The sequence below is a fragment of the Nesoenas mayeri genome (genome assembly GCF_963082525.1).
Source record: "Nesoenas mayeri genome assembly, chromosome: 5".
Classification (NCBI taxonomy): Eukaryota; Metazoa; Chordata; class Aves; order Columbiformes; family Columbidae; genus Nesoenas; species Nesoenas mayeri.
Window position 1 is genome coordinate 57,820,042 of NC_137548.1, and position 25,825 is coordinate 57,845,866.

At 38.8% G+C, this 25,825-nt stretch overlaps 3 protein-coding genes across 8 annotated transcripts in view; 2 read left to right on the forward strand and 1 right to left on the reverse strand.

Annotated features, from left to right (window-relative positions):
- The window catches only part of IPO7 (importin 7), a 34,676-nt gene extending 13,810 nt beyond the window's left edge, over window positions 1-20,866 (forward strand). For both annotated transcript variants that reach the window (XM_080344884.1, XM_080344885.1), the window contains 21 exons: window positions 143-299; window positions 925-1,014; window positions 1,442-1,536; window positions 1,636-1,720; window positions 6,190-6,324; window positions 6,845-6,944; window positions 7,958-8,034; window positions 8,388-8,504; window positions 9,256-9,345; window positions 9,868-10,033; window positions 10,724-10,884; window positions 11,743-11,871; window positions 13,420-13,486; window positions 13,565-13,690; window positions 13,996-14,093; window positions 15,537-15,632; window positions 16,712-16,932; window positions 17,034-17,239; window positions 18,276-18,482; window positions 18,848-18,964; window positions 20,115-20,866. In XM_080344884.1, the coding sequence (XP_080201010.1) occupies window positions 143-299; window positions 925-1,014; window positions 1,442-1,536; window positions 1,636-1,720; window positions 6,190-6,324; window positions 6,845-6,944; window positions 7,958-8,034; window positions 8,388-8,504; window positions 9,256-9,345; window positions 9,868-10,033; window positions 10,724-10,884; window positions 11,743-11,871; window positions 13,420-13,486; window positions 13,565-13,690; window positions 13,996-14,093; window positions 15,537-15,632; window positions 16,712-16,932; window positions 17,034-17,239; window positions 18,276-18,482; window positions 18,848-18,964; window positions 20,115-20,212 (2,638 nt within the window). In that variant the 3' untranslated portion in view covers window positions 20,213-20,866. The remainder of the gene's footprint in view (window positions 1-142; window positions 300-924; window positions 1,015-1,441; window positions 1,537-1,635; window positions 1,721-6,189; window positions 6,325-6,844; window positions 6,945-7,957; window positions 8,035-8,387; window positions 8,505-9,255; window positions 9,346-9,867; window positions 10,034-10,723; window positions 10,885-11,742; window positions 11,872-13,419; window positions 13,487-13,564; window positions 13,691-13,995; window positions 14,094-15,536; window positions 15,633-16,711; window positions 16,933-17,033; window positions 17,240-18,275; window positions 18,483-18,847; window positions 18,965-20,114) is intronic.
- A 2,506-nt stretch (window positions 20,867-23,372) lies between these two features.
- LOC308040664 (uncharacterized protein) lies at window positions 23,373-25,030 on the reverse strand (the record flags this gene model as incomplete). Of its 2 annotated transcripts, none has more annotated exons than XR_013922159.1 (2): window positions 23,373-23,666; window positions 24,373-24,400. XR_013922159.1 is itself a non-coding variant. In XM_080344888.1 (2 exons), one exon carries the CDS (start codon window positions 25,028-25,030, stop codon window positions 24,392-24,394), a length of 639 nt encoding a protein of 212 aa, XP_080201014.1. In that variant the 3' UTR covers window positions 23,604-23,629; window positions 24,373-24,391. The 2 variants fall into 2 exon arrangements, 1 of the variants encoding a protein (XP_080201014.1); XM_080344888.1 differs by having other exon boundaries at window positions 23,604-23,629; window positions 24,373-25,030.
- A 104-nt stretch (window positions 25,031-25,134) lies between these two features.
- The window catches only part of ZNF143 (zinc finger protein 143), a 39,874-nt gene continuing 39,183 nt past the window's right edge, over window positions 25,135-25,825 (forward strand). For 3 of the 4 annotated variants that reach the window (XR_013922157.1, XR_013922158.1, XM_080344886.1), the window contains exon 1: window positions 25,135-25,278. The gene's annotated coding sequence lies outside the window, so the exon portion shown is untranslated. The remainder of the gene's footprint in view (window positions 25,279-25,825) is intronic. The other variant, XM_080344887.1, reaches the window with a different exon arrangement.

Consider the following 25,825-nt stretch of genomic DNA (forward strand, 5'->3'; position numbering starts at 1 on the left):
GTGACAAGAAGGGGTTTTTTTAAATCATATGCTGTTATGAACTGTAATACAACCTACTTGTGTCTACACCAGGGAAAGGTGGACTTTTAAAATTAAAAAGCTACCTGAAAGATCTACAAAACTAGTTTGTTCTTATCTTAAGGTACAAAAAACCAGAGGAGCGAAGTCCTTTAATAGCTGCAATGCAACATTTTCTACCAGTTCTGAAGGACAGCTTCATTCAGCTCTTGAATGATCCATCTGATCAGTCTGTCCTCATCCAGAAACAGATCTTCAAAATATTTTACGCCCTCGTCCAGGTAAAAAATAAACTTTGTGTATACTTGATCAGTAATTTCATATAAAGCATTATATTTTTCCTTAAAATAGTAAATGACAGAAATATTAATTATATTAGATTACATCTGAATAATTTCCCCTACTACTCAACTGTGGTATGAATCACAGGGTTTTGGTATGCTTGATTGTGCTGTACTTTTGCTTTTGTACAGTGCTATTCCTTGTTGGCATTAGGTAGAACTAATGCACACCACTCTCTAAGGTAAGTGTGCTTGCTGGGAAACTGATTAGAAAATTCTAATGAGAGATTGTAGAGGCCAGCCTATGTAGAATTACCCCTGTAAATGCAGCAGTTTGGAATGAAACTCTTAATATGCTTCTAATTGCTTCAGAATTTAGTGTAACGTCCATTTAAGTAGTGTCTTGGCACTGCACGAGTGGAATGAATTGGAGTAAAGACCTCTAGCACCTTTCAGAATATAGAGGGTGTAGGTTAATTTGTGGTAGATTCTTTAGCCTAAGTCTTTTGCTCGTCTTTCATAGCTAAGTGTAGACAAAGATTTGAAACAGCTAGGATTCAAACTGTGAAAGTAACATTATTTTCAAATCGCTTTATAATAAATGTATTTTGCTTTTTTTTATAAGTACACATTACCTTTGGAGTTGATAAATCAGCAAAACCTGACTGAATGGATAGAAATCCTGAAGACTGTTGTCGATAGGGATGTACCAGCTGTAAGTGGCTTTTTTTGCTATTGATGTCTTTAAGCTGAAATATTTTTCATTCATTAGAATGTTAAAAAAATAAGCTTTTTATTCTGCATTCTTTTTTTCTCAGTAGATGCCAAAAAAAAAAGTTTTAAAGCTAAATAGTGTTTTAAACAGCCTAGACAAATTTTGAAAATATGTAGCTTGTATGGGAGTTCTGTTGTTTTTTAAATTATAACACAACTTATTTTGGTTTCTTGTCTCAAGAATGTGTTGACCATTTATGCAGCGTATATCATGGGATTTATTTTTAGATATGCTGTACTTTATACTTCTATTAAGCTGGAAGCGCAAATGGCAGGTTAAAGGCAAAATATGCTGTGTGGTTGTTCAAAATACAGGTAATCTGAACTCTTCATGAATAGTAAATAATCTTTTTCCTTTTTTCCTAAAGGAAACCCTTCAAGTTGATGAAGATGATAGACCTGAGTTGCCTTGGTGGAAATGCAAGAAGTGGGCTTTGCATATCTTAGCTAGACTTTTTGAGAGGTATTGTCTCTTCTATTACTATTTTTTAAAAACCAAACAAATATTCAAGTCAGTAACATTGCTGCACCCTTGAATATGCGTACTTGCTTCTAATTCCAGGTATGGAAGCCCTGGTAACGTTTCCAAGGAGTACAACGAGTTTGCTGAAGTGTTCCTGAAGGCGTTTGCTGTTGGTGTTCAGCAAGTAAGAACCGCTCAATGTGGGGGGTATTAGGATAAGTTTAGAGTTAGTAGTGATTTCTTATTTCATGATTTTCTGAAAAGACTTCTTATTCTTCACAACTATTTTTTTAAGCACATTGGTATGGAAAACACTGACGTCTATGGCTTAAAAGAAAATAATGATTAAAAATTATTAATTTGCCATGTAGGACAATTCACTGATAGTAGCCTATGCAACATTGCTAGTCTGTGAATAGAGTAAATGCCGTCATAGAACAAGCTGTCAGATGAACTTCAGATAAATGCTGTCAATTTTTCTCTTTCTGGAGGAGTTAAGTATTTGTGCGGTATAGTTGACCTTCTTACCTACCCTTTAACCATGATGATATAGTTGTTTTTTGACTCCAAGTCAGTGAACTCTAAGCTTTGTAGCCTTCTGCAAAAGCCTGATCGAAGCAGAGGCTTGATTACAAACATGTGAGTTTTATGGTCACTTCCCACACACCTGCCTGTCTGGGAGTTGCCACTTCTGCAGGGTCTGTTACACACGGAATCACAGAATGTCAGGGATTGGAAGGGACCTCAGAAGATCATCCAGTCCAATCCCCCTGCCAGAGCAGGAACACCCAGATGAGGTTACACGGGAAGGTGTCCAGGCGGGTTTTGAATGTCTCCAGAGTAGGAGACTCTACAGCCTCCCTGGGCAGCCTGTTCCAGTGTCTGTCACCTTCACTGAGAAGAAGTTTCTTCTCAAATTTAAGTGGAATCTTTTGTGTTCCAGTTTGAACCCATTACCCCTTGTCCTATCATTGGTTGTCACCGAGAAGAGCCTGGCTCCATCCTCGTGGCACTCACCCTTTATATATCTGTAAACATGAATGAGGTCACCCCTCAGTGTCCTCTTCTCCAAGCTAAAGAGACCCAGCTCCCTCAGCCTTTCCTCATAAGGGAGATGCTCCACTGCACAAATAATTGGTGCACTCATGCCAAACTATCCTTGATTTACCTTTATTGGAGTAAATTAATAATTCAGATAGTCCTACCATAAGGCAGCAACCCACAGGTTTACCCAAAGGGACAGAATGGACTGATGGAGTGGGAATTGTCATCTGCCTCTCTTACAGTGCATGTGTTTGAAGTTAGTAATTTGAACTTTTTGAACAAGCAAGAAAATGCCCATGAATATTGGGAAATTTTTGGATCTGACTCTTAGCTCCTGGCTGTACTGTTGACTTGTGTTCTTTTGAAACAAGTTCATTTATTTTTTGTAAAATTTCTTTGTGTTGGCTTATAAATCTGTTTATATTCAGGTGATTAGGTTGTAGATGTAAATAGACTATTTATTTTTTTTAAATCTCTGGGAACAGAATGTTTTCTTCAAAGCCTTTAATGAGAAGAAAAGCTCTTAGTTCGGTTTCAGTTGTCTTATTTTTCATTCCTGATGAAATGATAATTAATTACAGGACTTTAAAAGACGAAAAGTAAGGAAAGTATCTCCTAAATACATGGTTTTCGAAGGTCATCCAAAGCACTGAAAGGGAAAGAACATTTGTCACATGAGTGTTAAGAAATATTATCCCAAAATTCTACTCAGAAAAGTGGAGTCAGTGTTACCTTCTGAGGTGCTTATACCTGTAGATGACAATGGATAATTATTACATTTTCTTTAAGACCTTACTGGTTGCTTTGCCACTTCCAAGATAAAATGAAGTTCTGACAAAGACTGGGCAAAAAGAAGTATTTGAAAAGATAAATTTAAACAGTTCAACAAAATACCTGATGTTTTTTATTTTTATTTTCTTTGAATCAGAGTCCATCCTTTTATTGCATCTAGGAAACATCAAGAGTTTAAGTATTAATATTTAAAGAAAATTGCTAAAAAGTGAGACTTTAAAATGCTTACAGTTTCTTCCTATACAATGCTGTTACTTGTTTAGAAATACGAATTATTTTCAAGGTGCTGTCTTCTATTTCTGTTTAGAAGAAAAGTCTTGGACATATGCTATGCTCAAGTAATTAATTCTTCAAATAAATTTCGTAGAAGATTTTTGAACAGGGTGTATTTCTTTACAAAAACTGGAAATCTTTATTTCTTTACAAAAACTGGAAATATGTGAAATGCTGAAGAATACAAATTCTAATAACATGCTTGACTCTACTCTCCAAAGCATAGACACAATTTTTTTAAAGGAGTAATAGATAAATATATAGTATGGGATTATAGGTTGTTCAAGTATAAACTTGACATATACTGCTAATATTATTCTTATTGCTACTTCTCATTAATTATTCTTTTTATCTGCTCTGTATGTTTTTGTCATGTGCATGTCACCAACCAAAAAAAAAAATGCAGTACATTCAGCATTAGTTATAGTTGAACTTTTGTAAGCTTGGCCCAAATAGGCTGAGCTGCCCAGCTGGAATGCCGCGATTCTTAGCCCTTGGGTTAGCAGCTGTTTTGCTCGAGACATTTCTCATATTGAAAGACCTGATGTGCCAGAACTAAGCTGTGGTCAAACACGGCTGCCCTGGAGCCTCCATCCCACATCCTACTTTTCCTCAGTGCAGTTCTTAAACCTTTCCTTAATATTTTTAATTTCTTCCCTTATTGCATTTGAATCATAAAACTTCAGATCTAAAATTCAGAAATGCCAGCAAACTGGACCTTCTTGTATAAGCTTTTCCACTGAGAAGATTGTATTACTATATGTTAAGTTCTAGTTTGCTGAAGAGCCAGGATCACTGCTTTTGCCAAGGACAAAGATCCCCTAGTTTATATTTTTTAAATCTTGCCTGAGCTGCCACCATGGTGTAACTTAGGCCATGGAGCCTGTCTCAGAGCCATGCATTAGAAAAGTTCAGTATGTGATGTTCATACAATAGTGGTCATTTCTTTGCTTATGTTGAAATTTATGAAGGAAGGAAATCTTTAGAATGTCGTGTACTCTGTGTAAAACTGTAAGAAATCTCAGCCTTCATTAGTTTCCTGATTACTTTTGGAAAGGCTATATTTTAAGGCATACCATCAAGGAAGTAAAATATGTTGTAGAGCTGCTTATATGCTTATTCAGTTTTGATACCAGTTTGTTAGACTGTTTTTAATGATTAACGTTCTTCTTAATTGTTCTAACCATGTACTCATGTTCTACTGATTTTTGGAAGTGAACAAACATCTGTCAGTTAAGGCATTGTTTTTGCAGAGAATACTCTTTTTTAGTTAGTTCACAAGAGACTAAAAAGGAATTTTGACATGTGTATGCTTTGATAGTGCTTGAAACAGCTGCACGTCTGGACATTTGCACTCTTTTCTATCCTAAGTCGGTATCTACTGCCACCCAAGCCTTGCACTCGGGTGTGGGTACCAACCAGTTCGTTCTTAAGTCCAGGAGGCTTTTAAACATGAGAAGTTAAACTTTGAGGACTGATAATGCATCTAGAGCATGAAACTGTCTGTAAAGTTACGAATTTCATAGTGAAGGAATGAATCCTCTTTAAACTGAAGTCCCAGACATGTCGTTTGGGAGAAATGCTTCAATGTTTGTGTAGTAAGTGTTATCGATATAATTCCTTTTCAAAATAATGGACCTCAGTTTCCCAAAATGTTTTATTGGTAGTATTACAGATTGATAGATATCTTTTCAGTTCCTTCCATTTTGGATTTTTTTAAACATTGTTGTTTTATGTAAAGAATTAAATGAAACCCTGGAAATGGGATTTGTCATTTCTCTGCATTTGGTGCTGCTGGTCTTGAAGGTGCAGTGTTGTCACTGACCTGGACTGGGCTACAAGGAAACTCTCTTGCATTACCAATAACAAATTTCCCAGTGAGCTGAAATTTAATTACTAGTTACAGTCCCATGTCCATTTCATGTCCTTGTTGGTGGAGAGCCGTGGGCTGTAACAAACCCAAATCCCTGTGAATAGTTGTCAATGCCACCTCAGAAGAAGAATTGAGGCTGGAAAGCCAAGGACAGAGACTAGTTCATCATTCTTGACACACATACATTCACGAAATCACAGGATGTTAGGGATTGGAAGGGACCTCAAAAGATCATCTCCTACAGCATCACTGCTGTAAGGCTGCTCATAGGCAAGAATCAGTAGACTGTGTGGGTGCACAGTATTTCAATCCAGTATTTGGGTCTGAATTTCTGCCCCAAAGAGTAGCAAGATGGAATAATAAACCTTGGATGGAAAGGTCCCGTGCGCTATGTAGATGATGAGTTAGCATGTATGTTTTCTATTATTAAAGGACTGTATTTTTAAATGATGTGCAGCACCTGATACGAACTGCAAATTGCCTTATAAAATTAACAATGACATTTAGTAGAAGGATTAGTCAATACCCCTTTTAGTCTAATGAATAAACAGTGGGGTTTTTTTCTTGGATTTAAAGGGATTTGTATGTAGGATTGTGAGGGAGGGCAGAATTCTTCTGGTTAAAATGGTCTGTGCTCAGTATAAGCTATTGATGCAATCTGATTTTTCTAGGTGTTGCTGAAGGTGTTGTATCAATACAAAGAAAAGCAGTACATGGCTCCTCGAGTTCTGCAGCAAACGCTGAATTACATCAATCAAGGAGTGTCACATGCAGTCACCTGGAAGAACCTGAAACCTCATATTCAAGTAAACCATTTTCAGGGTTTAATACTAAGATGAGTCAGTAGTACATTAGTCAGTCTGTACAGTGTTTCTAGCCTTGCTAGAATTAAGGACATCTGTTGTAAATATCTGATGAAAAGAGTTTAAGCGTATTTGGTGAAGGTTACCTTGATATGTGAACAAAGCTATCTAATTGGTTTTTTTGCTGTCAGTCCTTTGTACTTTTGTGTATTAAGGATTACAGTGTAACAGAGCAACACAACAAATGTGGAGATAGTGTTGACTACTGGATTTATGGCATTGAATTATCTCCATATACCATTATCCAAAGCAAATCTAATAGCTTGCACTGTATTGTAGCTCTACCTTAAATTTAAAGTTCTGTTTTTTGTAAGGTAGCACGTAAAATCCTCTATGTCTGAGTAGTTTTAGAATATTACCATGAGAAGCGACAAGATGGGGAAAATCTGTGAAATATAGAACAGAATATAGAGATTGAGTTAGCAGTGCTACTCTGTTTTCAACTTTTTTTTTTTAATTGCAGGGAATTATCCAAGATGTTATTTTTCCACTGATGTGCTATACAGATGCTGATGAAGAGCTTTGGCAAGAAGATCCATATGAATATATTCGCATGAAATTTGGTGAGAATTTGAAGTCTACTCATGTTAAAATATGAATTCAGACAAAGATGGAACTTTTATAGGGTTTTTTTGTGATAACAGATATGACTTTTTAACGATAAATCACTTTGTATTATCCAAATAACGTAATTTCATATAGTTAACTTTTGAATATAGTGGTGGAAATGACAGATTACATATGACAGTCAACAGACACAGGTGTTTCTCCACTTGAAAATGTAGTTAATTTTGAGTTACAAAGTTTTTGTTAGAGAAGTCAGGCAATCCAGGTCTTGCAACCAATAATTACTTAAGTTTAATGTTATTAAAAGTGTATGCTTTACAATAGCTTATATTTTGGGTCCTGAACTTTTTACAATCTTAAGGGATTTCAGACATGGCATAATTCAGAACAGATTTACCATTATGGTAAATGAAACATTACGAAGTAAGCCTAACATTCCAGACTTGTCTAATTTCACCTCCTATGGCTTGCTGCTGTGTTGTTGGGGTTTTTTATGAGTCTGTACAGTCCTCTCAGGCCAGGGAAGAAAGAAGATACTTAGGCTTCCTGAACAAATCCTTTCGCTAGGACTTTTATGTGTTCTGTATCTCTCAGACCAACTGTACAGGTCTTATACAAGGCTCTGTTCATCTTCTGCAGAGAAATAAGAAACTCAGCATTTTAAACTCAATCGTGTGCTTGCCTGTACAGCAAATAATATGTATGCCAAAAATTGACTGCTGTGTCTGCTTCTACTGTTGTGAAAGATTTATCTTAAGAATAAGGAAGACATAGGATTTCAAATTAGACATGTAGAGCCAGTGGTCATGAAAACGTGAAACATGTATAAGGAGTCCCCAACCATTTGTTGCTGCTTGGTCTTGGAATACCTGTATTAAGAAAGCAAGATTAACCACCTGAAAAGAAAGGGAAATTGTTGCTCTGTTTCGTATTAAATCATTAGGTTATGTTAAGATCATTAACTGTAGTAAAGGAACAAAATTGTTCATGTTACATGTTTACTTAATAGATGTATTTGAAGACTTCATTTCTCCAACAACTGCTGCTCAGACGTTATTGTTTACATCATGTAGTAAAAGGAAAGAGGTAAGCTATTCATGATTTTACTTAAATACATTAGCTAGATTTAGCTTATAGTCTCCATTTGTTGAAAGAACTTCTATTAGAAGTTTTACTTTTCTGCTCTTTGTCATATCATACTACACTAAAATTTATCATTCCTCTCAAACTTATTTTGTACTGGTCTATTTGTGATTTCTGTATTTGCCCATTCTCCTAGGATCTGTCTGTGAGGAGTGTTGTATGGTTATAAGAAAGACATAAAACATTATCCAAATTCTAGACTAGGAGCAGATTATTAGAGGTTTGAGCATTTCAGAGCACTGAGGTATCTGAGATGACTGACTGAAATACTTTGACTAACTTTACATATAATCTAGGTCTTGCAGAAGACAATGGGCTTTTGTTACCAAATCCTTACGGAGCCAAATGCTGACCCTCGTAAGAAAGATGGTGCTTTACATATGATTGGTTCTTTGGCTGAAATCCTCCTAAAAGTAAGCATAACAAATCTGGTGGTTCCTTTGGTTCTTTTTTTCCTCCTTTCTTTTCTTTCACATATTGTGTCTTAAGAGAAATGAGAGTAGCTCTTTGAGTTTACAAGTTTTGGAGTCACTGCCGGTTTTTTTAAAGCTGTTGAACTTAATTGGTTTGGTTTTCTTTTCAGCTTAATTAACACAAGTTTTATTAGGTCATGTTCAAGTTCAGATGATTGTTTTAGGTTTCTTTAAGTTCTCTGCTTCTAGTAAGAATTGCTGCACCATTTCCTGCACTACACTTAATTACATTCCTCGGGAGTTTTTTTGTGAAGGGAAGGAAGGAAAAAAAATCCATCCAGTGAGAGGCTATTGATTTAATGAGATATTTTCTGTTTATAGACGAAGCAAAATAAAGTGAAATTAGAAACCTTGCTCAATTAGAATGGTAGCAACAAAGATGCAGGGCATGGACTTATACAGCTCTGAGAAATTTCCCTGATGTCTTTTGCTTTTGATGCCAGATTATGTACTGCCAAGCACAAGGTGTCTCTAGGAGTCAAAAAAATTACTATTTTGACTGAAAATTGTAAAAGTCCATGTAGGTTCCAAGTGTAATTACTAATTGTTGCTTAACAGAATTTAATAAAGGAAGAAGTTAAAAGTCTGAGAATTTTTTTTATGCTTTTCACACTTTTATATGTGTCATTTTTTACTGGATTAGAAATGTAGGAAGTTTTAAACTGTTGTGTTTCTATTCTTATTCTGACAGAAAAAGATATATAAAGATCAGATGGAATATATGTTGCAGAATCATGTGTTCCCTCTCTTCAGCAGTGAGCTGGGTTACATGAGAGCACGGGTAAGAATGTCTGAAATGTACTGTTAAGATGCACTGTATCTTTCAACTGAAGAATTCAGGAATATTCTTTATATTTTTCCCTCTAACAAATGCACTCCTCTCTGTGCCTTTTCTGTAATAAATTGTGTGCTTATTTCAGAGATGAGTATCTGTCTTGATGTGTGATTGTAGAGAACTACTGTGTAGGTTGAAACTGGCTGCAGAATTGTGTGCATAGTTTTCCATCTGTGTCTGGTGGTGTGGTCTATCTGTGTTTTGCATTTAGACTATACTGCTCACACAAAACCTGTGGCCACAGATGGACTTGAGATCATAGTACTGGTCTAGTGATGTCTGAAAGACAAGCCTCCCACTGGCCAGCCTCCACACTCTCAAACATCTTCGCCTGTTAAAAAGTTTTACAGCATCTTTATTCACAGTACTTCAGATTTAATGATTTGTGTGTGTTATGGGTGTACGAGTGGTCGATAATCCTGCTTGTAGGTTTTGTAACTCTGAATTTGTTCAATGTGTTTTTTTCAGGCTTGCTGGGTTCTTCATTATTTTTGTGAAGTCAAATTTAAGAGTGACCAGAATCTCCAGACAGCCTTAGAACTCACAAGACGGTGTCTGATAGATGACAGGGAAATGCCTGTAAAAGTGGAAGCTGCAATAGCACTTCAAGTTCTGATCAGTAACCAGGAGAAAGGTAGCACTCTTTTCTTAAACCTACAGCAAGCTTTACTGGAATAAACATTAATATTGCCATGTTCAGGGAGACATGTTCTCTTCTTTCCTGATGTTCTTTTATTTCTTGCAATTGTAATTTGTAATCGCTTACTGTAATTTTCCAGCTGGAAAGTTTTACATTTTTATAACATCCAAGTTCATGATACAATGAATCCAGTTCAACAACACCTAATCATTGAATCAGAAATACAGTGGCAATATAAGCACATCTGTCTTAGCATACATTCATTCATGTTCAATTTGTTTTGTTTAAAGCTGTCTTCGTCCTTGCAGGCTTTAAATTGCTCAGTATTCCTGGTGCTGGCATAAAAGCCACAAAGCAGACGTAAATTCTGTATCAAATGATTTGGCTAATATGACAAAAATGCATGTGTACTCATTCCTGTTCAATTAAAATTTGCATTGATAAGTAATCTTGCATTCCATAAAGACTGCAGAAATCTGGTTTTCATGCTTCAGTTGTGATCTTGGTATACATTTTGGAAAAATTGTTCTGAATGTTAGTATTGATATAATGGCTTATACTACCCATGGGTTTGCCATATTAATGCTGAAGCACTAAATATTAATAAAGTATATATTGACTTTATTTCACCGATACTGTAGTTTTGTAAGAATGTCAATTCAGGTATTTCCACTTGTTTTACAGCTAAAGAATATATTACTCCGTTCATTAGACCTGTAATGCAAGCTTTACTTCATATTATAAGAGAGACTGAAAATGATGATCTTACTAATGTGATTCAGAAGATGATCTGTGAATATAGTGAAGAAGTTACCCCAATTGCAGTAGAAATGACACAGCATTTGGTAAGACTTTCTGATGACTTAGGAAAATGTTTAATATGTGAAAGATTGGTATTTAAAATTCAGATAGTTCTTTATCAGTCAATAGCTGTTGTTACTCTAGTCTGCTTAAGTGCATTAATACAAGTAATCTTCTGCATTTAGACTGTTTCTTCTCAGAAATGTCTTCATAATGTGAACTAAATGGAAATTTCTAAGAATGATTGCAGAAATGTTTGAGAAATCTTTATACATATTTTCTCCTGATAGTGTTAAGAGTGAATTTTGGTAGCACATTTTCTGTTGTCTTTACAAGGTGACTTAGGTTTTCTGGTTTAAAATAGGAAACTTAAGAGCTGAATATTAATAAAAATTTTGGTGTGAAGATGTTATATTGTATGCAATGTGAAAATGAAAACAAATCTGCAGGAGAAATTCAGAGCTTGAATTGCTGTGTCTAGCAAGTTATACTAATGGTTTCAAAGGCAGAGGTCAGCTCAGTGCTTCCCTGTTAAAGGCCCATGTTCGCATGTCCTGTCTGGGAATGCCTGCAAAGTGATCCAGTCTAGTTCAGCTGTCAATTAAACACTGTCCGAAAAACTTACTGGTAGAACATGTGTTCTTTTGCATGGAAACTGATGTCATTTGTATGTGCTTATTCATTAATGGATAAAGGATGGCAGCTCAAATGATTTAACATTCAAATGTTATCAATCTTGAACCTCTGGAAGGGAGCTGTCACCTTCTAATATTCATACACGTTTTTTTAGCAGAAGTCTTCCTCAAATTTTGTGTTATACCAGACTTGCACAGTTGTTCTTCATCTCCAAGCGTGTCGTCCTTAAATGACATATTTTTTGGTTGTTTTGCTCTTGCATGCAGGCAATGACATTTAACCAGGTGATCCAGACTGGACCAGATGAAGAGGGCAGTGATGACAAAGCAGTGACAGCAATGGGAATTTTGAATACTATCGATACACTTCTTAGTGTAGTTGAAGATCACAAAGAAGTAAGTAGAAGTTAGTTTAGAGCTAATATGTATCGTCTGAAACACTGGAAGCCTTTTGTAATTAGTGTTCTGACATTGTTATCTGAAAAACTGTCATTTCAGCCCAAAATACATGAAAACAGAAAACAGTGAAGTATGTATCATGCAACAGAGTTATAGCAGCATGGGTCAAATTTCTAACGATATGTGTAGTAATAGAGTGTAAATATTGCTGCAGTATTTCCCATGAGAATCCAGGTTCTTGTTCAGACAGGTGGAAGCAGGTGAGCTCTGTCTGCTCAGCTGCAAAAGCCCCTCTGCTGTGATGAGATCTGCCCCTCAGAGAAAGTAGATAAAACTTCAATTAGTTTTGAACCTCGACTCTGCTTAGTTTGCTCTCTGCAACAGAACCGATGTCTACATACAGCTGTTGTGGCTATGCTAAATTAATAGTTGTGTTTACCTGTCTAATCTTCACTGTGGCATTCTTCAGTGTGATGAAACCTGTTATTTAGTTTTGTTTTACTGAATGGACTAACTTCTGTCCAGAGTACAGCTTGTTCAAAAGATGCTGCTGCTGATTAAAATACTTCTTGACAAAGTGAGGTACTGGTTTTTAGTGACTAAACAGTTCAGTAATAAATTGTGCTCTCAGAGCTCTGAAGACTAAGGAAGCAGCACAAGACGAATCCTGCGTGCCCAAGGTCGGAAGCCAGTGCTGCTGTGCAATAAACCCAGGACCAGTTCAGCACATTTACTTGTTGCTAAAGCTGCTCAGCCCGCTTCTCATGTCCTTGTTTTTGTTGGCAAATTCTTGCCATCTAAACGAAAAGTTTGTGTAACAATATGGTAGTCCTGAGGGATTCAATTGTAAAATGTTGATCAGTAAACATTTATATTTAGAGACATCTCACACAGGATGACTCACCAGTATTCCAAAAGATAAGATATTCAGCTGGTTAGTTTAAAATCCTGTTCTGCCTAGCCAAGGCCAGAAACTCAGCCCTTTTTGTCCCTATGCAAGGTAATTGCCCAAAACAGGTTAACGACTCTTGTTCCATGGACTAAAAAATACCGATTGCAAAGAGTGTCTGACTATAGAGCAGCATTTAGGTTGGTTGTCCATGTACCATATGAACATCCTAAGGTGGGTTTGGCAGGAGTTTGGTATTTGGTTTTGGTTTTTGCAATTTCACTTTTCCGGTACAGCACATACCTCCTACAAATTCCATTGCTTACCTATTTGATATATTTTACTTACTGTGTTTTAACAGGACCAAACTGTTGCATAGGGTTACTGTCAGGCTTTTCTTTTTAAGGGTTACCCTATAATGAGATTCTTCCAATATTCAAAGAGCTTTCAATACGAGGTGTTTTTGGAATACTATCTTACAAATCCTTAGCTTAGAGTGCTGCTCTTACACGTTTAGTGCTCTAAAATGTGAGAAATTTTGAGTTGTTTTAGAAGACTATATTGTCTACACAAGAAACTGCTTTGAGTGATTTTATTTAAAATGTGTTTAATTTCAACTCTGAAGTATTGAAAACAGTCATAAATCTTTTTTTCAGATTACCCAGCAGCTGGAAGGGATCTGTTTGCAAGTGATTGGAACAGTTTTGCAGCAGCATGTATTAGGTATCTGTACTTTTGTTGGCTTGTATTTTTAAGTGTATGGGATTGGCATTATATTTACCTAGATTCTGTTTGTTTTAGAGTTTTATGAGGAGATCTTTTCCTTGGCTCATAGTCTGACCTGTCAACAAGTTTCTGCACAAATGTGGCAGCTTCTTCCTCTTGTTTTTGAAGTCTTTCAGCAAGATGGCTTTGATTATTTCACTGGTAAGTAATACAAATAAATCAGAAAGCCAAATGGTTTCGTACATGTGGTTTTAACTGTACAATTAATTGCATCTTGATTGAAATGTTAGAACACTCAAGTGAGGCTATGCTTGAAGTATTTTATTCTGCTGTTGCTGCAATCAGACTTGTTTTACTGAGGCATCTATGACTAGATGCATGCTTATCTTGACAAGCATGAAGCAAGAACTCTAATTAGCTTATTAATGCATAGATTTCAGCCTGATTTTAACAGCTCACGTAATGAAATGTGGAAACTGAATGTGATCGTTCTTCTTTTAATACAGACATGATGCCTCTCTTGCATAATTATGTTACTGTTGATACGGATACACTTCTGTCAGACACAAAATATCTTGAAATGATCTACAGTATGTGCAAGAAGGTAAGTAGATTCCTTTCTGATAACAGAACCAGATTCCTTTCTGATAACAAAACCTGCGATCTCTAAGGTAATAAATTGTTAAACTGGGTACCTTTTTCTGCAACAGCAGACTGTGAAACTGAAGAATTGACATCTGCTCTTAAAGCATTTTGCTATTTAACATCCTCTGTGATTCCACAGATTAAGTTACTGCAGAGAGTTTTGAAGAGGTTGCATGGAATTTCAGATATATCCTTTTGCTAAAAGAGAAAAAATAAATCATACACAACAAAAGCAGATTAAACAACCCGGGTTTTTGTACATGTGTGTTTTGTGTAAAGCACTTTGTGCAATGGGCATGCAAAACACTCGTGCATATTGCAAAAGGTAGATGGTTTCTTTTATCTGAGGTTTGTAGCCTTGCTATAGCTAGGACAGCACATGGCATGTGTATGTGACATCTGTTAGCTAAACCAAGTGGAGTAGGGGTGGAAAGGAGAGGCACAGGAATGGGAAGTTATTTTCCCAAGTTGATGCCAAGTTTGTGATGAAAACTGGGAGCAGGATGCAGCTGTTCTGTCTCAGTTCAGTCACTTTTGGGCAGTAGTTCTGTATTTAATTCAGCTGCTCAACTCCCGTGTACTATAGGTAGCTGCCAACTGGGCTTTCTTTATCTAATCAAAACATAGAATACAAAGTGTTCCAGAATGTTAGACCTATGTGAGGAAACGAATGCTGCTTTATAAGATACCGTTAATACTTTATCATCTCTAATAGTAATCAGTGGGGATTTCAGTTTTCCACCTCTGGATATCATATGTTCTGTCTGTGTAAGAACTGTGGTGAACTGTCAGCTGCCCTGCCCATGGTATTTTCTGAGTAATTATTGTGAAGATGTTAAATATTATAGTGAATAACTCTTGCCAGTCTTCATTTGAAAACATGTTTCGATCAAGCTGATTGTAAATACTTGGAACATTTTATAGATATATTTATGAAAGAAAATTAGCTTTTTATAACCTATTAGTTATGAGTGTTTTATTAGCTGAGGACAGTGCCTCTTTAACACCGAAATTTTAGGTATCACGTGGTCCCCCACTGGATATCCCAAATATGTAAATATAATTTTTACAAAATTCAGTACATGAATGTGTAAGAAAAACGTGTTTTGTGTATGGAAATAAACATTTGAAATGGCAGCCGATGCTTATACAGTTACTGTTGTAAGCTCTACATCCATAGATTTATTGAACATAGATGTAGATGAGTTTTCCCCTCACTCAGCAGTGTTTTGGTCTCTAGTTGTGGTACTGAGCCATTGCTGTAGGTTAGGCTGTTTCACTGATGGATGTTGATGCTGGCATTGTAGTAGGTTGGGTACATTTACCAGCTTTTCCAAGCAAAGCAGTATATGGAAAATACTTCTTGAAGGGGATATCATCAACAGTAATGCTTATTTTTCAGGTTCTTACAGGAGTTGCTGGAGAAGATGCAGAATGTCACGCAGCAAAGCTGTTAGAAGTAATTATTCTTCAGTGTAAAGGGCGTGGCATCGATCAGGTTGGTAACAACTTTGGTTGCTATAACTAATATTTTAAAAATATTTTCTTCTCAAATATGAATTGATTATATATCAACATGAGTTCCATTCTGAGAAGTCTGTGCAGTGTGACGTGTGTAGCATGGAGGGTGTTGGTCTCTTCTCCCAAGTAACAAGTGAGAGGACAAGAGGAACTGGCCTCAAGTTGCACCAGGGCAGGTTCAGATTGGATATCAGGAAAAAGTTCTTCACGGAAAGGGTTGTCAGGCACTGGAACACTTTGTATGCAGAATTTAGGACCCTACAAAACCCAATGTAAAGTGTTTTTGTGAATCTGGAAGAGTACTGTTTCATGAGCATCTTCATTCTAAAAGTTGATTAATTATATTCTAAGTTACTTCTAGTGCATATTTCATGAAAATTATTCAATCTGTCAAGTTAATAGCCTTGAAATAAATAAGAATGGAAATGAAGTTCCAAGAATCCAGATTGATGTTGCAGAGAAACCAGGGACTTCATTATGCACATAAGGAAGTTGGAGTTTGAGGGATGAATTTGTGTGCTTCTGCTCTGTATGTGACAAAGCACCGTATAAGAGCTATTTAAACATTTTTCATGCCTTTTAAAACTTGTAGATATGGTTCCTGGAAACTTTAATTTATTTGAAAGCAAATCTGCAATAATTTTTTTTTTTTCTGTATGATATCTCTGAAGAGAGTACTCCTTTGAATAGCTGTTTTCTTGCAGTGTTAATAATTTCTCTTTGTGGATACTAAAAAAGACTAAGTTGATTTTTCTAGACTTCTTAGTATGCATGCTTACTCTATTAATTTTTAAAACATAAGATTATAGAACCAGGAATTACATTTACTGTGCATGATGTCACAAAATCCGTGTGCTCGGAGTAGATGAAACCTTTTCACCTTTTCATTTCATCTTCATATATGACTTCTGCTGGCAATTAAAAATTATTCCCATTTTATGCCCTCCGTATTTATGTGCCAGGCTGGTTTTATGCCATTTCTCAACTTGAGTGTGAAATACAGAACTAGAAAATTTAGTCTTGATCACTAAATTTGTAATGGTTCTCACTCTTCAGTGCATACCCTTATTTGTGGAAGCTGCATTAGAGAGATTGACCAGAGAAGTGAAAACAAGTGAACTGCGAACAATGTGCCTCCAGGTTGCCATAGCTGCTTTGTATTACAATCCTCATTTACTATTAAATACATTGGAAAATCTTCGTTTTCCCAATAATGTGGAACCTGTCACTAATCACTTCATAACACAGTGGCTTAATGACGTGGACTGTTTCCTGGGGTAAGTGTTTCTAATTCTGAAGATGATGCACTGTGATACACCTCTGTGTTACCTGCTTGCAACATCATAACAAAATTTGTAACTTTTTTACTGTTTTGTAGGCTTCATGATAGAAAGATGTGTGTGCTTGGCTTGTGTGCTCTTATTGATCTGGAGCAAATACCACAGGTTTTAAATCAAGTTGCTGGCCAGATCCTGCCAGCTTTTATCCTTTTATTTAACGGATTGAAAAGAGCGTATGCCTGTCATGCAGAGCATGAAAATGACAGCGATGATGATGATGAAGCTGAAGAAGATGAGGAAACAGGTATGGAAACTGAAACATCACTGTTACTTTGTGGTTTTAATTTTTTTAAGTATATCTGACTTACTTTCCATTCCCTCTTAAACCTGACCTGCTAGGCTGAGTCTCATCAGTCACACCACACTAGCTGGTGTGCGTGGATGCAGTCATGCACGAAAGGAGTTATTACTGGCCATGTTTCCCATTTGAGTGAGGGGAGGCAGTAGGAGTTTCCAAGAATCCTTCTAATCCAATTGTACAATTTGGACTATATATTACGAACTGTCCCGTGAGCTAGTGCTGTTTTAGCTGAGTATTGAAAATTACAGTTCTTGTGATATTTTTTTCTTCTTTTTCCTAGACTAGTGTAATCTCAACTTGATCAGCCTTTATAGACTTCCTTCTTCATACAGTCATTTTGCAAACTTTCACATCTTTTGCCATTATATTTATACGAAGTTCAAAATTACCTACAAGTTCCCTGCACTTCTGTCTTCCACCTTTCCCTGTTCTCTGCTTAAGCTCTTAGTTCTTCTTCCCTATTTTACCTTTCCATCGTCAGCCTGATGTCTTTGAGAGCAATTGCTCAGAACAGTTTTCAACACTCAAAGGAATACCTATTGGTTTTCATCTGTCTGCTTAAAGCCCAGTTTCTTTTTGATCTCTGCTGTTGAATTCTGGATTCCCCACCCTATTGTCATTATACACCTTTCACAATATTGCATTTTGTATTTCTCAAGCATTCTTTTCAACAGCGCTTCTGAATATGCCTGTAAAAGTGTTTTCATCCAAATTTTATCAAAATATCTGTATATACATTTTTCCATATACAATGTTTTGACATTAAAATTTTCCATCCCCACTTATGCAGTTGGTGTAAGGGCAGAGTGTTGGGGAAGACCATGGCACTAGGAGAGGAGTTAAATGAGCTTCCTCCTTTCTAGTCTGCACTGTACTGTTATCAGTTATGTTGCCTCTTTTGCATTATCAGCCACCTTCTTAGTGAGTTGTTTTTACTATTATTGAGATGAACTTTTTGTGTGTGTGATATTTAACTCAGAGGAATTGGGAAGTGATGAAGATGACATTGATGAAGATGGTCAAGAATATCTAGAAATTCTAGCAAAACAAGCAGGTGAAGATGGAGATGATGAAGACTGGGAAGAAGATGATGCTGAGGAGACTGCTTTGGAAGGCTATTCCACAATTATTGATGATGAAGACAACCCTATTGATGAATATCAGATATTTAAAACAATTTTTCAGAGTAAGTAACTTTATTTCCTTTCCTGGCCAACAAGTTCTATTTTAACTTAATTTTAGTGTGAACCATTGTAAACTAGAACCTGTTGAAAGCTTCCGAACAGGCTTTCCAGTAAGAGCTTTGAACAAGTTTTTTCTTTGGCAAGGGGAAGCCAACATTAAACTTTCAGAGCAGGGGGAGACACTTGAATGAATTTATGGTGGGAGGGAAGAGGTGTTAGAGGTTGTATTAGTTTTTTTTAATGTATTGAATTGTGTAACCCTAACCAAATATTATTCTGATGAAAATGGTAGTGGGTTAGTAAGCTTTGAGTTACAGAACATTTTAATGAACACTTTCTTTTTGCTTCTGTTTTCTTTCTCTTGCAGCAATTCAGAATCGTAACCCTGCATGGTACCAAGCTTTGACACAGGGTCTTAATGAAGAACAAAGAAAACAATTGCAGGACATAGCAACTCTGGCAGATCAGAGACGAGCAGCACATGGTATTTTTCCTGCTTTATACTGTTAATTGCATCTTTTCCTGTTTGAATGCTGTTGATGTGCTCAAGAAGCACAATACAGAAAACACCTATAATTCGAGGCTGATAATGTCTTCATCAAAGTAGGGGTGGTGTACACTCCAGAGATGTTATCTTTTTTTGCAATTGCTTATTCATAGAGCTAGTTAGGTTCAGATCATGAAAGTTAACTTCAGCAACTAGATCCTTACAGGAAATTCTTCTGTACTATCAGCGCGTATCGATACTCCATTTAGGCTACCTACCACACATGGGGACATCCTGCTAGAAGGATTTGGGATCTAATTATCTCTCATTAATGTAGCTAAGACAAATTTCGATAAGCTAAGAGATTTATCTTCCGTGCACTATGGAGCCAGGAGGGGACAAAGCTCGTGTTTTCCCCCTGTCTTTCATCAGCCATGGTAACATTTTTCTGGCCTTCAAAGGATGGAATATGCAACTAGTAAAACCAGACAGCTTTACTGTTGTTCTTAGTTACAGCAACAGATATGTGGGCCACAGATGCCTAAAGGTCTTAAGGTGTGATAAACTTAGCAGTTTTCTCTCAGAATTATATTGTATAGTCTAGTAACCTTAAACTCCAAATTATCTGCTTGGGTGTGGAGGAAAAATGCGCGTACACTAAAAAGTCTGTTTCTGGTGTTTCTGTGGTTATTTCTGCTTATATTGTTGAATCGAGATAGGAATACTGAAAATGTGGTTAATATTTGTGTACTGCTGTTTTGTACAGCTGCTCTTACTGATTTGACTGAAAAGCCTATTAATGTTAATCAGAAATAACTGGGTGTCTGTTAGCAAGTTCATTCAGGTCCTGTTTCTGAAATGCAAAAAATACATACTCATGTCTAGAAGCTTAAGTGTAGGCTTTTAAAAATACAAATTCATTTAAACATAGCTATAACAATATTTAGCAATGAAAATTAGAAAAAATAATCAGTCTATCTTCTTTGGGGTGTGGCACGTGGTTTTGTGGGTGCTGATTACTTTCTTGGGTAACCTCAGGTTAAACCTGTGTCTCTGAGAGAATCAAAATGGTCAGTCGCAATATGTTAACCTGTCTTTTCCCCTACACAGTCACTAAAATACTTTCCTTCTGTTTGTTTTGTTTTAGAATCCAAAATGATTGAAAAGCATGGAGGATACAAATTCAATGCTCCAGTTGTGCCAACTTCATTTAATTTTGGAGGCCCTGCCCCAGGAATGAATTGAGTTATCACTTTTCCTGCTACTGTGTGATTGTAGTGAAGAGCTTGTGTTCCTCCCAATAGTGGTTCCAGAACTGGTTCATGTTATCTACAACCCACTCTAAACTAATTGATAAATAGATTGGACAGAAGCCCCAGACGTGGGAGCTGATCATGCAACCTAATACTGGAAAGCAAACCAGAGGTTATTTTGAAGACAGGAAGAATCTGAATTAAAAGCTTCAAATGACACACTTTGGAAATCAGAAATCAAGAGGGGATGTCGTGAAGGCAGCTTTTCTTTTTCTGAAGAAAAAAATTAGGCATGGGCTGCAGGACTATTTAAAATGTCTCATTTACAGTACAAGCTAGAAGGCAGACTTAATTTTTACACCTGGTGTAGTATGAGTATTTGCCCAGTTTATTTCCCTTTTCTCCCTTCCTATTGGGTGTCTATTTTAATGTAAATAAGATAAGGTAATCAGATAGCCTTACTTAATCTTCATCATTTCCATTTATCAAGATTGTTCATATGTAGAATATTGGACACTTAATGTAGCACTACATAACTGATAAATCTGTAAATGAATTAGCACTTTCATATTGAAACAAGCCTGCTAGCCTGTGTACAAAAATAGCAAAATGTTTGCTGTTTATAAAAAATAAAAATAAAAAATAAGGGATGTATTGGGGGAAAATAATTTCAAGTTATTAATTTAAAATGAACTAGCAGTTTTGTACCTGGTGACTTTGTGGTGCAGTCACCTCTGGTTGTGACTTGAATTCGGTTATGTAAAAAGAGGTTAGTGATATTTCATTGCTGCTAAAAAAAAAAATAGCAACTCCCTCCGTGTCCTTTGTTTTTCTTAAGGATCTTGCTGTACAAGGTGAAATTTGGATACAAATGTGTACTGTAAGCATTGAAGAAAAGGTTATCTTACCTAAAGCAGGTAAATGAGATGTGAAATTCTGCTTTTAAGAGTTGATTGAAGCGTGTGGATTAAACATCTATATATGCAATCTATTAAAAACACAACAATTTGGCTAATTTGGACTATGATCTATGAATGCAAAATACTCTTTATCCAGCACGTGGTAGTGCAGGTGCACTACTCCTGCATTTCAGTCCCCCTCTTTTTGCACTCCCAGCATTAGTGTGTGCTGTCGTCTGCCTGATCCAGACAGTGTATTTGAAGTTTTGCCAATCTTTCACTTTTGAAGCCACAATTTTCTTCCTTCAAAGTTGCTATAGTAACTAGTATTTTAGCTAGAGAGGCAAAATACAGTTCCCTCTGGGACCACTATCAAAACCACTGTATGAAGAAGCCAGCAGGGAGATGCTGTGAATGGGTTGGCTTAAATGCCCCCCTTTTCTTTTCTAAAAGCGAAAATCCATAGGTTTTTGATCTTGCCTTGAGATCATTGGTGTCAGGTCTTTTAAATCAAATGGTTTTTTTTTTTTCTTTTGGCTGTTTTTATATAAAAATGTCACCTGCTGTTACAATTGATATTAAACAAGCTACCTTAATTTAATGTAAGCCTCCAAAATTTAAATACAGGTTAAAAATAAACTGAGTTTATATCTGTAAAAATGAAATGCACATATATATATTATGATACTCAAAATGCAGTCTTCAGAAAATTGGTTTGTGTGGTGTGGTTTTTTTTGCATCGGCAGAGTAGCATGAATTGGTGGTTTGGGGTTTCGTGCAGGAGCTGACAGGACCATGTTCTGCCTTCCCTTTGCACAACTGCCGGCGCTTCCCCGGCCCGGGGAACGGGTTTTCCAGTCGCTCCTCTCTGGTCCCCCTTTCCTCAGCAAATACAGTTCCCTGCATGCAGAATCTAACGTGAACTGAACCAGGACTATCATGCCACGTTGCCCTAGCCAAATACCAAAGGGATACTTTAAAAGCAAATTGTGGGCTTAAAAGGATGGATATTGTGCCTGATGTGAAAAAGCCTGAAAAAATAAGCCTTGAATCAGAGTATCCATTATAGTAGTGGTGTGTGAACCACGGTAGTACTTCTGAATCTTTAGCTGACTGGCCAAGTACATAGAGCAAAACTGGTTTTTTTGTAAATGTGTAGCTCATGAGCACGTACCCGTGTACTCCAGCCTCGAGATAATCTCTAGACAAGGTTTTATTTTTGTAGAAAAAGGTGACAGACTTAATTACAGCATGCCTTTTCCTGTGCATTCCTTGACCTTGAAAAATATCCAGTTCAACACCGATCATTTCTGAGCACCTGCTTGTTGGGTCTCTGCTTGTCTTCTTACGCATCCCAAAAATGTAAGAGAACCTTTCAGGATGCTTTTGCCTCATGGCAGAAGATGCAAGAGAGCAGCAGTGAAGAAGGCTCTCTGTATACAAAGCAGATGAAAAAAATTACGGGGAAATCACAAATTTAGTGCCATTGTCATTTCTGGAACAGTTATTTTTCAAGTCACAAGTCAAGGGAAGAATTTTATCTTGGTGTGAGGAATAGTCTTACTTCAAGGGTGCTTTTATGTGTTGCTAGACTGGTTAGCAAGGAGCATCTTTTTAAAGAATGGATCTAGAACTTTGCTTTCCTTTGCTCCAAGAAATGTATTTATATAAATTGCAAAACAATCTTGCATTGTTGGTGGTGTTGATAGTGCATTTTGTGATGCAATATATCAATTTCAGTGATACACTTCTGTCAAATTTGAAATTGATCTTCCTCCTAGAGCTTGCACTTATCCATTCTATTTTAAGGACAATGCAACTCTAAAGGAAGAGCTGGGAAATTTTAAGCCTCTGTTTTTTCTATTATGGAAGATCTCCTTGGACTAATAAACATCTAAAGCAAATCCTTATCTTCACTTATTTCAGTGTGGTGTTTTGAATGTAGCTGTATTCTTACAGTGCTTGGGAGTTCTGTTTTAGTTACATAGCTCTAAGGTTTGTATTATTCTCGCTGAAATACTTCTTTAAGCAAATGTTAAGCACAAATATAGTTCCCTGTGTTAAATATAAAAGGCTTATGTTATACATTTTTAAAAATGTTGACATACTGGGTAAATTTAATACCCTTTTTTCCTAAATCACTATTTAAAAAGCATTATGAGTAGGTGTCAGCATGGTTCAGCAAAGCTCTGTTCAAATCTCCCGTAGCCTAGAATTACTATTGCAAGATTCAAGAAGTCTGCAGTGGATTGATCACAGGAATACCTGACAATAAACATGCAGATGGTTTCAGCTGTGCCTAGCAACACCTGCTAACTTTTATGGTTGATTTTTATTAAAAGAAATTTCCTCCTCTTTTTGACCATCAGTTCTCAAAGAACAGAAACATCGTGAATCACCTTTGCACATCTGTCACGTTCCCTTCCCGTCCTTCCTCACAGGTACAAGTTCAGGTAATGCTCGTCCAAAACAAGCTGGAGCTTGGTTGAAGCTTTAGCAGTCTTCTGTGACTTTCGATGAAGATTTTAATGAAAACTTGAGAAAAGCCTGGAAGGTCCAAGGCACCATTATACTGTTACAGACTATAAGAGCAACAGTTGAGTTCTTCACACTGGATTTTTCTTCTCCCTTTGCTTTGTGGAACCCTCCACATACCCAGAACCAGGAATGTGGAAAAGCTTCACTCAGTCTATTGTTGTGGCACCAGTTATCAGCTCCTTTGCAATCCGTATGTAGCTTATTTAACTTAAATGGTGTCATTGCTTTGCACATTTTTGCTTTTTATGACCATTCTTAGAAAGTACAATAATTAGTTGGAGAATTTGACAGATGTTACAACTAATTTTATGGAAGGATTTGATGAAGTCAAAATAGAATTTTCTCTTTGGGTATTTCACTGTTACTCTACCTCCAATCAAAGTGATCGCCGTACTTTGTATTTTGGGTAAAAGTTTCCAATTAAGAAACAGGAAGGAAAACTTGAAACCAAGAAAAGAAAATTGCTCAGTCGGTATTAGGCCTGTTTGGGAATAAGCTATTTTGGGAGCTTTTATGTACAACTGCAAGACTTAAGAACTATGATTTTGGAGTTTCAGGCAAAAAAAATCTTAAAGGCTTTTTTCTCTGTCATGTTTAGAAATGTTTTGTAAGCCCTACAGAGCTGGCATATTGTCACTGCTGACAGCTCATATAATTGCAGTTGGGTTTTCTTGAAAAGCCCTCTACCAAAATAATCGTACTACCCTTTAATTACCTGTGGAGCTGTCGCTGGACTATTGGCCGTTTTCATGGCTAGAAATCACGTAAGGATCAACACTCTCGGGTATAGCTTTGCGAACACAGCCCTTATCCGCCCGGCCGGGCTGCAGTGGCCGCAGCAGATAAGGGGGCTGGAGCAGGGCGGACTTCGCTTGCCCGCAAGGGCCCCGCGCCCCGGGCCCGCCAGCGCCGCGGTCCCTCCGGCGCCGGCCCCGCGAGGAGCAGGACTCCGCCCGGCCCCGCGGGGACCGCGCGACCCGGGCGCGGCAGAGCGCGCCGGCTCTGCCTGTCCGCACTCCGCGGCCGAGCGGGCGGTTCCCCCCGCGCTGCCACTCGCAGGCCCGGCTCCAGGCGCCCGCCTCCTCGGGCAGCGCCGCTCCGTCCCCACCGCGGGGGACCAGCCGCGCTGCAAGGGGCAGCCGCCTCAGGGCGCGCCCGGTGCTTCGCGCTGCCCTCCCTCGCTTCCTCTCCCCTCGCGGGCTCCGCCGACGGACCCGCGGCCTCCCCGGGCGCAACTGCCGCCGGGTGCCCTCCCCGGGGAAGGAAATGGCGCCCGGCTGCTCCGCTCCCCCGCTGACGCACAGGCGCCTCGCTCCCCGCGGTACAAAATGGCGGCCGCGGCGGCCCCGAACCCAGCATAACCGAGACGCCATGAAGCCGCGGGGCGGGGCCCCGGGCGTCTAGCCAATGGGCATTGGCGCGGGGCCTGGAGGCGGCCAATAGCGAGCGAAGGCGGTGACGCACGGCGCGGTGCGCCCAATGGGAGCGGCGGTAGTGCGGGGCGCGAGGCCCGCCCGCACGGCTCGGGGCGGCGCTGAGGCGGGCGGGCGCTGAGGCGGCCGTTTCCTGTCCTGGTGCATGGTGGTCGGACGGAGGAATTGTTGGAAAATTTCTCGGCGAGGTTCGTATATAAATGTGTTTTTACCCAGTGTGCCTTATTCTAACCACCGCCATCTCCGGCTGGGGCCGCCGCCCGGGCCGCCGGGCCGGGCCTCGCCCTCCGCGCCGCGCGCAGGGAGGCGGCGAGGGGCAGCGAGCGGGGGCAGCCGGGCAGCGGCGGCACCGACCGACACGAATAAAGCCGCGGCTCCGCCGCTCGCCCGCTCCGCGCGGCCTGGCCCCTCCCCCTCCCGCCGGGCCTGCCCGCCGGCCTCCCGCACCGCGGGGCGCCGGCCCGGCCGCGGCCCCCGTCGCCCCCTCCCCGCCCCGGCCCCCGGGGGGCCCCGGCCGGGCCCCGCCAACCGCCCCCTCGCAGGCCCGGGCGCGGGGGCGCCCGTTAGCCGCTGCGTCACGGGCGGGGGCTGCCGGCGGCGGGCGCGCTCCCCGCGCGGGGGGAGAGACGGGACGGGACGGGGGGGCCGGGGCGCCCCGAGCTGCGCTTCGTGCCCCGCTCCCGCCACGGGGCGCCCGGCGCTCGCCAGCGTAAATTTGGGCTCTAATTTATTTTT